At 35.2% G+C, this 14,595-nt stretch overlaps 1 protein-coding gene across 4 annotated transcripts in view; it reads left to right on the plus strand.

Moving 5' to 3' along the window:
• Positions 1 to 14,595, plus strand: part of Tanc2 (tetratricopeptide repeat, ankyrin repeat and coiled-coil containing 2) — a 312,553-nt gene that overhangs the window by 78,863 nt on the left and 219,095 nt on the right. For all 4 annotated transcript variants that reach the window (XM_057773318.1, XM_057773320.1, XM_057773321.1 and 1 more), the window contains exon 3: positions 8,567 to 8,638. In XM_057773318.1, the coding sequence (XP_057629301.1) occupies positions 8,567 to 8,638 (72 nt within the window). The remainder of the gene's footprint in view (positions 1 to 8,566; positions 8,639 to 14,595) is intronic.

Raw genomic sequence — 14,595 nt, forward strand, 5'->3', positions numbered from 1 at the left:
TTATAAGTCTTTCTCTAACTTGATTACCATTATAAGAAATCACTAAATACTGAATAGTCCTATTTTTCTAAGACTGTTTTAATGTTTACATATCCTCAGTTAAAAACTGTATCCTATGCAGTGATTTCTTATTAACACTTTATAAAATGATGGGAGTAGAAAACTTTCACCGTGCTTTTTAGTATTGAAGACATTGTTTCATATTATTTGTAGGTTATTACTGGATTTCACTTAGTATACTGATTAACAGATTCTCTGATGATCTAAGATTTATGTATTTAAAAGGATGAATTCCATGTTTGTTTTTAACTCCAAATAGCTTCATACTTTGTGTGTGTGTAATGTTAAAAATATCATAACTTGTTCCCTAAGATTTCTTTGTCTGATTTCCCATCTTGTATTTAAAAAATTTAGTGCAGTTGTCTGTGGAGGTCAGAAGACATTAGATTCCTTGGAGCTGGAGTTAGTTTATTGTGAGCCACTTGGCATTGGTGCTGGAAACTAGTGTGTATGACTGCATCTGTGTGCACATGTGTTTCGTGTTATAATTCTTGTCCATAAGTAGTTTTATTATCTAATTTCATTGATGCTACTTAGTAGACATTTTGTAAAAATTCAAAATTATTATTCCATTGCCCTTAACCTTTTCACAATAATCTATGTGATTTTTTTTTTTTGATAGAACAAAGGCTAAATCTTGCACCATATTGTCTTAGTGATTTGTCAGGAATTTTCAGGCTCATATTATTTACATTTTATGTTTTTAAAAGATGCTGTACTTTGATCAGCCATATAATAATCTTCTGTATGTATGGACAGGTCCTTATGATTGTTGTACAGTAGAACTACATCAACCAATCATATTTAATTTTAAAAGAAAATAGAATAGAATGAAATTTAAGTTTGGTTCTAATTTGGGAAGAATAAGAATTATAGTCTTTATAATTAACTAGTGTGTAACAGTTATATATTCATTCCTTTATGTTGGAGACATTCAGATTTACTTTAAAAGTATTTTTTAGTTTATTAAGGTAGCCTAATACACCAGTATCTCCTTATCCATGGCTTACTTTCCACTATTTTAGTTGCCCATGGTCATATGTGGTCTATACTTGGAAAACTCCAGAAAAAAATAATTTTTGAGTTTAAAAAAAAAATTGCAAACCTGTCTGAAGAGTGTGGTGAATCTCACATTGTTCTATGTTGTTGGCTTAGGGTGTGAAAGGGCCGTTTGTCTCTTAGGATGTTTTGAGTATGAGGTAGAATTCCTCTAGACCCACTGGTCCTATATCTCAACCTTCCTAACGCTGGGACTCTTCAATACAGTTCCTCATGTTTAACCATAAAATTATTTTTGTTGCTACTTCATATCTGTAATTTTGCTAGTTATTAATCTGATGTGCAGTCACTATGAAAGGGTCATTTGTCACGGGATCATGACCTATAGGTTCAGAACCACTGTTCTAGACTGAGGAGGGTCTGGTGATTTACTGTAAGACAAGAGTAGGTCAGAGACTGTGGGGGGGGGCAGTTTCTTTACCATATTTTGAGAAAGAGAAACTTTGTTTCTGTGGTCTATCTTGGAGAGGGGATTAAATACAAGGAACTACAGATGAAAACCAAAATATATATACCTTTGAGCAATATGTTCTTGATGACCACAATTATGTTCTTTCAGTTAGTTCAGCATTTTTTAGCTTCCATATATAAGTGAGTTATGTAGTATTTTTCATTCTGTATCTGATTTACTTTAGTTGGTATAATATGTCCATGCTTGTGGCAAATGACAAGATTTGTTGCTTTTAAAAGTCTGAGTAATGTGCTTTGTAAGTTTATTTTTTAATCCATCTATGGACATGTTAGTTGGTTCTGTACCTTATTTAAATAGATTATGCATCAGTGAACATTTAACTACACACACACACACACATAGAGAGGGGGGGGAGGCAGGTTATATTGATTTAATTTCTTTTGATAGACCATTGCTAGAGCATATGGGAATACAGTTTTTAAGAAACTTTCATATTGTTTTCCAGAATGTCTAAAGTATATTGTGTCTCAATACAACTAGCTATTGTTAGTTGTATCAGACTAACATCCAGCCAATTTTTTTTGTGAGCTATTATTTATTGGTGATTTACATTGGTATAGGTTCTTGTATATTGATACAAACTTAAATTATATTGAATATTTTCCTATTTTCTTTTTCTTTCTTTCTTTCTTTCTTTCTTTCTTTATTTATTTATTTATTTATTTTATTATTAAAAATTTCTGCCTCCTCCCCACCTCCCATTTCCCTCCCCTTCTCCCCACTCCCCTCCCCCTCCCTCTCCAGTCCAAAGAGTAGTCAGGGTTCCCTGCCCTGTGGGAAGTCCAAGGTCCTCCCCCCTCCATCCATGTCCAGGAAGGTGTGCATCTAAACAGATTATGCTCCCTCAAAGCCAGTACATGCAGTAGGATCAAAACCCAGTGCCATTGTCCTTGGCTTCTCAGTCAGTCCTCATTGCCCAAAAAGTCTATCGTGCTATAAAATGTCCATTGTGACTGCCTCTGAGTTATCAACACCCCCACCAAATAACCCAAACCAGGTCTCTGAAAGTGCACTCAATAAACCCTGTATTCTAGAATAGGCACCCCTACTCTTCTTTGATTACTGTTTACACGGTTTTCCGTACCTTCACTTTTAGCTTGTGTGTGTTCTTACAGTTTAAGTGAGTCTCTCTTCAGGCAGCATACAGTTAGATTACCCCCAATTAACTACTTTTTGTCTATTGATTGAAGAGTTAATATTTACATGGCTGTTGATAGGTAATGAATTGATTACTATTGCCATTTTGTTAAGTTTCTTTTGTAGTGCCTTTGTTCCTTTTTCTTGCTACCTTCTTTTATATTTTATTAGCATCATTATTTTCTCATGATATTCTTTGATTTCTTTCTGTTCTATTTTTGCTTACTATTTGTTTTTTTAATTACCATGAAATATTTTTAGTCTATTTTAAGATGATAACTTAAAAACATAAAGACTATATACTTTAATTTCTCATCTTATTAAAATCATAGTTTACAACTGTGTAAACCAATCACCAACATTGTTATAACTACTATGAATTTTTACAATAAATTTATCAGTAATATGTAAATCTGATGAACGTGAATATATCCTCAGTGGGAACTTACTGCTGGAATTCTGGCTTTAAATCCAGGCAGCTGTTTTCAAAGATTGATAACTAAATATTTTTTTTAAACTTTTGTATCTTAACATTTGTACTGCAATAAAAAGTTATTTATCATCATTACAGGATCAGTGTGTTTTGAATTTGACTATCTTCTAACTTTTACAGATTTATGTCTTTGCCTTTTTGCTGTTAATGAACACATTTTCATTTTAATGTGTTGAATTCCCCTTATTTCTTGTAAGGTAGGTTAGTGGTGATGAACTACTACATCTTTTGTTTGTCTGGGAAAAATTTTATCTCGCCTTCATTTCTGGAGGTCAGGTTTGCTTCACAAAAGTATTCTTGGTGCGGTTTGTTCTCTTTAGGACTTTGGACATATGCTAGTTAGTGTCTCTGTGAGCTTTTTAGCGAGAAACCACTGCCAGGTGTTCCCTTTTTCTCTTACTCTGTGTCTGGGTGGCTGGCCTCTGATGTCCTCCACTCCTTGTTCTCTTGCTCCTCTTCATCCTCATTTCTTCTTCCTTTTATTCTCTCCGCTAGCCCTGCCTGTCCTTTATCCTTCCTTGCTATTGGACATTCAGCTCTTTATGAGACCATCAGGTGTTTTTAGACAGGCAAAGAATCACAGCTTCACAGAGTTAAACAAATGCATCATTAACAAAAGCAACACAGCTTAAAATAATATTACCCAACAATTATGGACTTCTATTATCATTCTTTAAATAGTTTTTCTCTTTATCATCTTATTAATGTCACAGTTTATCACATAACTCCTTTCTCTTATTTTGGACTGTGGTCTGCTTTGTAATAAATACTTCTTGAGTCCTGGAGGCTTTTCCCACTCAGTGTTTATCAGGCTGACCTGTGGACTCACAGATTCTTTTCTTTGATTGAGTGTGCTCTATGGAAATTTTGAGTTCAGTATTTGTGCTAATTAGTTCAAAATTTATTTGTTTTGAGGCAACTTTTCATTGTATAGCCCAGGTTGCCTTCAAACTCTTGGGATCCTTCCTCCTCCCACCAAATGGTGAGTTTAGAGATATGTAATACTGTGCCTGCCTCATGTGTGATTCTTCTTTTGCTTCCTATATTCTTGTTAGTTTCTCATTTTCATTTTTTTATGATTTTATTTTGTTGTCTGTGTTTTCTTGTGGCTTGCTGAGCTTCTTTATGGTTATCATTTCAAAAGCATTGATCAAGTAGTTCATATATTTCTTTTGATTTAGGATGCTTTTAAATTCTGTTTTTTGGTGGTGTCTTGCACCTGTTCATGTCCCATACAACCTTGTATTGGTGTCTGTAGTTTGAAGATGTTTGTACCTATTCTGCTCTCTATAGATTGGCTTTGGTTGGGAAAATTCTTTATTGTTTAGTTCATGCAGAGATTTTGGATAGGCTGTCTGTTGTATCTATGGATAGGTAGGTTTACTGCTAGATTCTCTAGCAGATTAGTGAATACTTGAATCAGCAGGTGAGTGGGTCAGGTTTCTGGGTCTACAAGGGCTTACTTGGAGCTTGGGTCTGCTAAGGTTCCTGGAGCCTGAGTCTGTAGTGAATTGGTCTGTTAGTATGGTCTGGAAATTTGATAATTAGGGACAGATGATAGAGACATGTAGACAAATTGTTGCCCTGCCGTAAACAAGGGGTTTGTGTTTAGAACACATAATGAAAAGATTGACAGCATCATAATGAGAAGTAGAGGCAAGCTCCAGATCCACATGAAATAGGGGTCACCACATTGTTTTTTTGAGTGCAGCTATCCTGGACACAGTGCATGGAACAACTCTTTCAGGACTGAAAGGGAAGGAACAATGGGAAGATTTGGGGGGGAAAATCTGAACCATTCATGAGTTCAGGATTTTCCCCCTTCTGGTATCTATTACTTAGAGCTTGTTGTAGCTAAATGGCCACAGGGTACAGACAGAGACATCTTCAGTAAGAGCTTTCTGGTTCTGATTTAGGAGGGGAAAAGAGTCCTCTTCATACTGAGACAGATCTTGTAGAAGTCCTCCCTAACCTCGTAACCTCCCGTGTTTTCTCTTCTTGTTAATGACAGTGGGAACCCACATAAGACAAAATCCTAAGAGGAGAACCTTCTCTGTTAGTGGAACTGTTACTACAGCCATTTTCCAGGAGTACCAGGAACTGGAAAACACTGAAAAGATTGTAGAGAAAGCTACCTCAGGAAGTTATGATTATAGTATGGATGTGACCATAATTATCCCAATTATCATACCAAAAACATGTCAGGATTGATCTAAGAGATCACTGACCAGAGCATAGACCAACCACTGGGTGGCATGTAGGCAAGACAGATGAGACTGGAATGTGAATAAAAGCTTTCAGAAATGGAACTGACATTTCCCAGGAGATGAAATAAGGCTTGAAAAATCATATTTAAAATTTGGAGAAAGTTCAGGCATCTAAAATTACACCAAAGATTAACAAACTACATATAAAGGTGATGTACAGAGAACTAGGACATGCCAGTGGTAAGGGAAAAGATGGAGATGTTAATACCAGGCTGAGTCAGTGAAATTACTGAACAAAAATGTCTGTTATAAAAAATCTTTCAACAGCGATTATATGAATCTTCTCAAAATGAATAGAAAGACAAAAATTTTAGTGAGAAAATAAGAGACACAAAAAGGAATCTAATAGGAATTTTAGAACTAAAATATAATAACCAAAGAAAAAGTATACTTGGTAGGCTCATTAGTAGGATAGAGACAGAACAGCAATCTATGGCCTGAAACTGTGTAAATACAAAGTATCAAAATCTAAACAAACCCCTAAACTATCAAATCTAAATAGAGACAAACATACAAATGGGAGCCTAAGAGATGTGTAGGACAGAAGCAAAAGGTTAACATTTGTGCCATTGGAGTTCAAGAGGAAGAAAAATCTAAGTGTGATAATAAAGTAGTATTTAAACAATGACTATCTACTTATCAAAACAAACTCATTGAACCTTAAACAGGAAAATGGAGAGACATTTATACCCAGTAACTATTGATTAATCAGTCTGCTAAAAACTAAAAACAAAGGTCTAGAAATCAATCTGCGAAAATGAAACAACAGTTACAATGATTACGAAGATTAGAGACTATGCCAATGGGCCGGGATGTCACTCAATGATAGTGTTTCACTGGGCATGCAAAAGGCCCTGCCTACCTGAGTGTAATAATCCCAGTATCCTACCCCCCTGCCTCCCATGCACAAAATAACAAAAGTAGGATATAAACAAGATTACACAGCCACCAGATAGCCAGTAAATACATTCAACTTCACTAGTTTTTTAGTGAATTAATGTCTTGTTTAGGTTGTTGCTTTCAGAAGAGTATACACAGATGCCTGCACATTCACACACGCATACTCATGAGCACTCATCTATGTATGTGAGGAGGCCAAACATTAAGATATCTTCCTTAATTGTTTTTCTACCTTTTTTTGCAACAAGGTGTCCAGTTTAACTGGAACCTCACTGTTTTAGCTAGGCTGGCTGGTGACTGAGCCCTCAGGGTTGGCATGCCTCTGCCCAATCAGTGCTACAATTAATAGGCATGTATCAGGTTTTTATACGGGTTCTGAGGATTCAGGTCCTTGTTCTAGTACAACAAATACCTTACCTACTTAGCCATTGTTTCACTATTAAAAAGAGAAATACAAGTTAGAGGTCTGTAAGATTTGGGGGCATATTGGATATTAATTCATGAACTTTGTAGTGGAATAATTTCTAGAGGGTTAAAAACAAAAACAACAAATTCTAACTTTGAATTGGTCAGTTAAAATATCCAGCTTTGTCAGGTGTGGTGGCATAGCCTTTAATCCCAGCACTCAGAGGCAGGCAGATCTCTGAGTTTCAGGCCAGCTTGGTCTACAAAGTGAATTCAGGACAGCCTGGCTATTGCAGTATTGCATCTTACAATAAGAGGCAGACATGAACACACGTTAAACTTTTCAGTTAGGATGGAGAGTAGAGAACATGAAGTTCAGATAAGAAATCATTTTGGGAACACTGCACCAGGTGCAGGTCCAAATGGCAGACAGACCAGTAAGGAAGAGATTGCAATAACCGAAGAGTGTATGGTAATGGTTTAGGTGAAAATAGCGTAGTAAAAACAAATAGAGGGTGTACATTCAATTTGAAGGGTGAGGCAGAAGGAAAGGCATGGTGACTCTCAGTTGTGGTACCTCGCTATAGCTGGTGGTAGCACTTGGTCAAAAGAGGAACATGAGGAATTGTGGGAAGAGCTTTAGGGTGTGGTTCTGACCATGTGGTGTTTTAGATGGCTGGCGGCACTCCAGGTAGATGGAATGGACAGCATCAGTTATGTGGGGCTAAAGCTCAGTGGAGAGACTTAAGCTAGGAAACATTCATGAAAGGATAGACTAGATGAGAGGAGCATTTTAAGCCCAGCCTTGATAATTTTTATTTTATTTAGCTGAGAATAATAAGTTAAAGCAAGGCTGGGTATAGTTCAGTCAGTAAGACGTGCTTGCCTTACAAGCACAAAGACCTGAATTTTATCCCTAGATCACACGAGAAACAAACAAACAAAAAGAGTAATGCTTTTAAAACCTGCTTATAGTTGTTACTTCTTGTTCCTGTTAAGTTAGAAGTAAGTGATTCCATAAAATAAAGCTGCTGAATCTTTAGTACCTTTTACATTTAATCGAAGTAAGAAGAAGTTGTAGGTTTAACTTTATTTAGTCTGATTTATTTGTTTGCTATTTAACTCAGCCTGACCTGGTACTCTATGTTCAGGTTTACTTGAAGCAATTAATCTCTCTACATTCCCTCTGCACCAGCCTCCTGTGTCCTAAGAGTATAAACATGTGCCACCACCAAGTGTAGATTTTAGGCTGTTTGTTTTGTTTTAATTTTGCATATGCTTTACGAAATTCCTAATCTATTAATTTTATTTTGTGATTTATTTATGATGATATATATAAAACAAAGTAGAATTATTTATGAATGTAAATTTTTTGTAGCTTTTTGAAAATTTTAGAAAGAGGTATATACAGTCCTTGAAATTATTTGACGTATTTTAGGCAACAATTATATATCATTTAGACATTGTTTTTGGTCGGGTCTTCTAAGCTATAATGCTGTGAATGAATTTCAGAATCAACAAAATTCCCTCATTTCTTCATGTGTTTGTATGGTGGAGGCAAAAAGCACTTTTCCCTCCATTGAGCTTTTGTAAGTCCCTCCCTACAAAAATAAGGACAAGAGCAATTGGTTTACATAGGGAAATCCTCAAATGTTTAATGATACGAATTGAAAGAAATGAAAATAAATGATAAGCATAGTACTTTTTGATACAGATGTTACCCGAGTTAGGTCAAGCTCATTATCTCTTCATGCTGTTTTTTTCTTAATGCAGATGGAGGAAGCGAGGAACCACCGGATCGAAGGCAGTCGAGTGTAGATTCTCGCCAAAGCCGCTCTGGGCAAGGTAAAATTTCTTTCAGTGTCAGCTATTCTTTCATACTTCACTTGGGGACTGGGGTTTTACTGGGCCTCTTTTAGGTATTGTAATTTCTTATTTAGAGTTTATTGATTAATCAAATGGGGCCTCATGTCACTTTTAAAATGATATTAATACTTAATTTTTCCAACATTAATGTTAAATGTCTAGATATTAATTTTGGAAAGTATCAAAGTAAACTTTAACACCATCATTGGAGTATAGTCACATACTGGTTTTTCCTCTTCCTCTCCTCTTTCTCTCTCCCTTCATCTCTTTCTTTCTTTTCTTTTTTATTATTTTTTAAAAGGCACAGTCTCACGTATCTCAGGCTGACCTTGAACTTCTGGTCCTCTCACCTCCTCCTAAGTGATTACAGGTGTGCACCACCACTCCCAGTTTATGTGGTACAGGATGGGGATTCTTCCTAGGACTTCATGAATACTAGGCCAGTGATCTCCCAGCTGAGCTTCTCCAGCTCCCACATACTGGATTTAAAATTTTTCATCAATATAATATTTGTTGTCATAACTGTCTAAGAAGAAATGGTAAAATTGTTGTATTCTTTTAGAATCTTTCTGCTTATTTCTCTTTAAGTTTTTTGTTGTTGTTGTTGTTTATTTTGTTGCATTTAAATTAAACTTTTTTCCTGATCTGACTACTATTCAGTTTTGTTATTTTGTGATTATAATATAATCACATCATTTCAACTCCTTCCCTTTCCTTCTTCTAAACACTCTCTTATTTTTTAATACGTGTGTTTATGTGTGTGTACACACTAAATAAAAACTGTTCAGTCTGTTTAATTTTACTTGTATGTGTGTTTTCAGGACTGTACCAACTGGTATGCTCTTCCCTGAAGTAGACTCTTTCTCCCTTTTCCAGCATCCTTTAGTTGCCTGTAGTTCTTTGTGGAGGGTTGAGGTAAAGTGGTCTTTTCTCTTATCCACTTTGATATGTCTGTTGTTGTTGTCCTTGTTTATCTCATGTTTAGACAATCATGTTGGTGAAGCTTTATGAACATAACTCTGATATTACCAGGAGCTATGGTCTTCACAGTGAGATTCCTGACCCTCAGGACCTTACAGTTCTTACACCCTTTCTTCTGAAATGTTTCTTGAGCCTTAGGTGTGGTAGTTGTTTTGTAGATATATTCCTTAGGACTGGGCTCCATAACTCTGCCTTGTAATTGGTTGTGATTTTCTGTAATGATCTCTTTCTGTTGCAAAGAGAAGTTTTCTTGATTTAGGACCACATTGAGAATCTTTTCTGTCTTGAGGTAACCCGCTGCCTTAGCTTACTCTCTCAGACATACCCATGCTCTCTGCTCCAGTTTAGGGCAGAGACCTCTGATGTCTTCTCTTAACCCTATACATGTGGGAGATGGGAGAAGAGCCTGACTACTTGTGCTCTACGTCCTCACATTGTTGACCGTGGATGTTGCTCCTTACATTTCTCCCTTCTATGCGTAAGCCAGGCCTGATAATACACTGACTGCAGTTATGCTGTTTCTTCATACACGTGCTCTGGATCTGGACTTCAGTTACCTCCATCTAATTGCATTTACTCTCTGTTTTCTATGACTTTATTTTATTATTATTTTCTGTGGTGTATGTATGTTTGCCTGCATGTATGTCTGTATACCACGTATGTGCCCAGTTTGTGCAGAGGGGAGATGAGGTCATTAGATTCCCTGTAGCTGGAGTTCAGACAGTTATGAGCTGCCGTTTGGGTGCTGGAAATCGTATCATACCTAGATGACATTATTTTCCATAAGAAAGTTTTTACATCCTTTGATTTTTTTTCTTTCTGTTAGTTTGTTTTTGAGACAGGATCTTCCTATGTAGCTTGACTGACCTGAAGCTTGCTATGTGATAGACCAGAGTGGTGATGTCTTGCTATGACCCTCCTGCATCTGCCTCTTGAGTGCTGGGATTTATAGACAAGCACCAAGTATGCCTGGCTGTATGCTGTTGGTAGTATGTATTTAGAGCTTTTGATTGTGATATTTAAGTTGTGAATTTGTTATTTGTTGTATTTGGAAGATCTGAACTCACATGATAACTTACAAGAACTCTTGAAACATCTTTGTGTATAGTCCTCTTGTAATTCTGCAGTTCATTCTTGCTGATATTTTTAACTGTAACACTTTTATTTTCAGAAAATTAAACTTGAAATTTGTTCTCTAGCCAATAACTCTTTATGATCTTGGAAGTGTATTAGAATGTGTGTGGGTATTTATTAGCCATATTTGTATTTCTAATATTAATAAGCTTAAAAAAACTTTTAACAAAGCTGTTGCTCTTTCATTCACCTAAAATGTCTCATCATCATTATTTTATATGTTTCTCAGAGCTCATACTGACATATGCAAGGGTATATAGATATATATGTACATTCATAAATTAGTTTGCATATTTTAAAAACTGACGTATAGTTTTGGTTTTTCTCTTCTCTCTTCAGTAGTATAGCATGGTTATTCTTACATAATGTCCTGAAATTGTTACTTTAAATTGATATATTCATGTAATGTAAGTAGTCAGTAATATATCCTACCTCTTCTTCATATGTGTTTTAATTTATTTATAATAATTTATTTATAATCTTTTAAAGTTATTGTAATATGCAATTTCAAGCACATTTTCTGTCAAAACATACTAGACTACTTAGGCATTATGCTAATTTGCCTAAACAGCAATAGAAACCTTGTAGAAGTCACTTCCTACTTATCCGTATTTATGAAAGAAAAGGAATAAAAGCATGGCAACTAAGAAGATTGAAAATTGTATTGAATGTATAGAAATATTTTGATCTAAAGTATTATCTGAATTTTTCTGATAAGAGATAATCACAAAAACCTGGGGAAAACACTCTATAAATCTTAATGGAAAGCCATGTTGAATGGCAAAGAATGAGGAAGGAACCTATTAGTAAAGCCTAAAGTAATATTATTATAGAATCTATATGTGTTTTATTCCTTTGGAGGAGCAAGTTGTATTTAATGTTTTATTCACAGTAAAAGATTAAGGAGCTGTTTTCCACAAGGGGGCAGAATAAGACAGCTTGAAAACTTAATACTATAAAATGTATATATGATAGATAAATAATCAGAAGTTACTTAAAATACATAGAATTATTGGGAAGGGGAAATTACCAAGAGCCAGAAAGGAAAGGAATGTAAACTAGGTATCAAGGATGTGATAATTTGCTTCATCAACAAAAATTAAAAATATCAGTTGTAATATTTGCCACATCATAAGTTTTAAAAAGTAATAATCATTTCCCAAGATTTGTCTGTCTTTCATACAGGGCTCTTATGAGGGAAGTTGAATGATTAAGTTATAAGAGTTAATCACCTTTTGTGTTTCTAGCCACTTGTATCTTGCTTCTGTAGACTGACTGAATTTTGTTTTGTATATAGAACTAAGTTTCAGGGTGCAATATGTAATCTTTGGCAATGTGTAACATCTGAAGTGTGACTGGTAGAAACAGCGGTGTGCTCTAAATGTACAATGCGTGCTGAATTTTAAGTATATCTTTGTAGTCATATCAGAAATATTTACCTCTACTTATTGGAGCATTATTAATAATAGTTGCTTTAAAATCTGTTTTATAATTCCAACATCTGTACCATCTTAGAGTTTGCATCTAAGACTTTTCCCTTTCAAGTTGAGATTTTTCTGTATCTTTATATGCCAGGTTATACAGGATTGTATCCTATACATTTTTTATACCATTTGCGTTTTATTTAAATTCCAAAGAGAATATTGATTTTTATGTTGATGTCTCTAATCAACCAGATTGTATTCACCACATATTCATAATTTTCATTTTGAGGACTTTGTTTAATTTAAAAATTTACAAAGTTATTTAGGTAAATTCCACAAGTGATTCACTGCATTTGGAGACCAGAGTAGTGGACCAAACTGGAGGCCAAAATAAGCCTGTTCCTCTATTATGTTGAATATCTCAGATACTTTTGTACAATTAACAGAAAATTTATTAATACAACCTCATTTTACACTCCTGAGGTTATAGGTTTTTTAAAATAATCTTTTTTAGAGTTTTCATATTTTTTGGTAGGAAGTTTGACAGATTATGTTCATTAAGAAATTATTAGTACATTTAGTTTAAGTCTTACCCTGTGGGATGCAACCGTTTTGGAGGTCGAATGACATTTTCCCAGGAATTGCCTAAGACCATTGGAGAAAACTGATATTTACATTATAATTCCTAACAGTACCAAATTACAGTTAGGAAATAGCAGCGAAATGATTTTATGGTTGGGAATTACCACAACACGAGGAACTGTATTAAAGGGTTGCATCATTACGAAAGTTGAGAACCACTGGTCTGAGTTTTCATCTCTGTGGTTTGTTGTTGTTGTTGTTGTTGTGCGTGTTTTTGAAATATACCTTTAGTTATGCTGTGCTCTGATGTATAGGAAAGAAAACAGTATTTCTTCTCTGATTCATATTTAGTCTTTGGATGATCTTATGCACTTTCATGGAAACTTATATACTCAGTTTTGTTTGGCTTCTGGTCTGGTTGCTTGCTTTTCCATTTTCTTTTTCTTCTCATCGGGTAGAACAGGATACCTAGATAGGGCTGCAGTGGAGTGTTTTCTTTCTGCTGTGTGGATGTCAGGAGTGGAGTTTGCCTTCTACCAGTTTGATTGAGTTCTAGTTTTGGCATGTTTTGCTATGAATAATGCGCTTTGATAGATTTCAAAATAGCGATTTCTTCTATTCTTCTGGAAGGGCAAAGGGGTTTTGACCAGTATTCTTTGTGAAAAACCTCATAAAGCATCTATAAACAAAACACAGCAGAACGAGAAGGCTTCCAAAACTGGATTCCTCAGGCTTGATGCCATTGGGACTTCAACAATTCCTAATTTTCCTACCTTGTACTGAGTGAGGTACCTTGCTGAGGTTTCTGCTCTGTTAAGTCAGTACTGTGTTTTCTTGTTTGCATCTTAAACTTTGGGCAAAGAAGTTTACATTGTAACTTCTCAGACAAATATAAAAATACTACTGATTTTTCTAATGGTGGAAAGTCCAAATAATATTGCATCTAGTGTAATATGTGTGTGTCCATATCATAACCTGGTGAGAGCATCAGGTGTTACCAATATGCAAGAAAGAGGGGGAGAGAATGGTAGAAGCAAAAAAATTGGAGTGGGTTAGTCTTACCCTTTTATAGCAGTCTATTCTCCTGACTATTATTTTTTAACCAGTTTCTGCCAGATTATTGTTAATCTTCTCACAAATGTTATGCCCCCAATCTCTGTCTACTAAGTCCTGTCTCTTAAGGGTCCTACCATCTTTTATTATTATTACATGGGGATAGTACATGGGGGACCTTTTAGCATAAGAACCTTTAAGAAACAAATCATATCCAAACCATTGAAATGTGAGTCTTTTGTGGATTTAATAGTTCCATTAATTTAGTGCTCATTTTTTCCAGTGCTGAATATTCTCTGGAATACAGTAATCTTATAGTAAATCTTAAAATGATATACTGTGAGGCTACCACCTTTGTTTTTTATTAAAAATTATTTTGAGGCTCTCATTTCTTTATGTGTTTACATTTTAATGTAACTTATTGATTTCTTTTTTTAAAAAAAATCCTGTTCTCATTGGTAGTGCTTCATAACTATAAATTACTTTTTGCCTTGAAATCTTTAGACTCATGAATATGATCTATCTTCCATTTAGATTTTTAAATTTCTCTCCACATTTGTAGTTCAGATATGTAACTTGACTACTTGGTCCCTAGCTGCTTTGGAGATTCTAGAAATTTGAAGGCGTGGGAACTAATTCAAGGAAGTAGGTCATTGGACAGGAACCCTTGGAAGGTTCTCCCTAGTCTCCAGTTACTTCTTCACTCTCTGCTTCTTGTCTGTCATGAAGTAGTGTAGGTGTTCTCTATCACACATTCCCACC

Source organism: Chionomys nivalis, chromosome 7 (genome assembly GCF_950005125.1).
Source record: "Chionomys nivalis chromosome 7, mChiNiv1.1, whole genome shotgun sequence".
Classification (NCBI taxonomy): Eukaryota; Metazoa; Chordata; class Mammalia; order Rodentia; family Cricetidae; genus Chionomys; species Chionomys nivalis.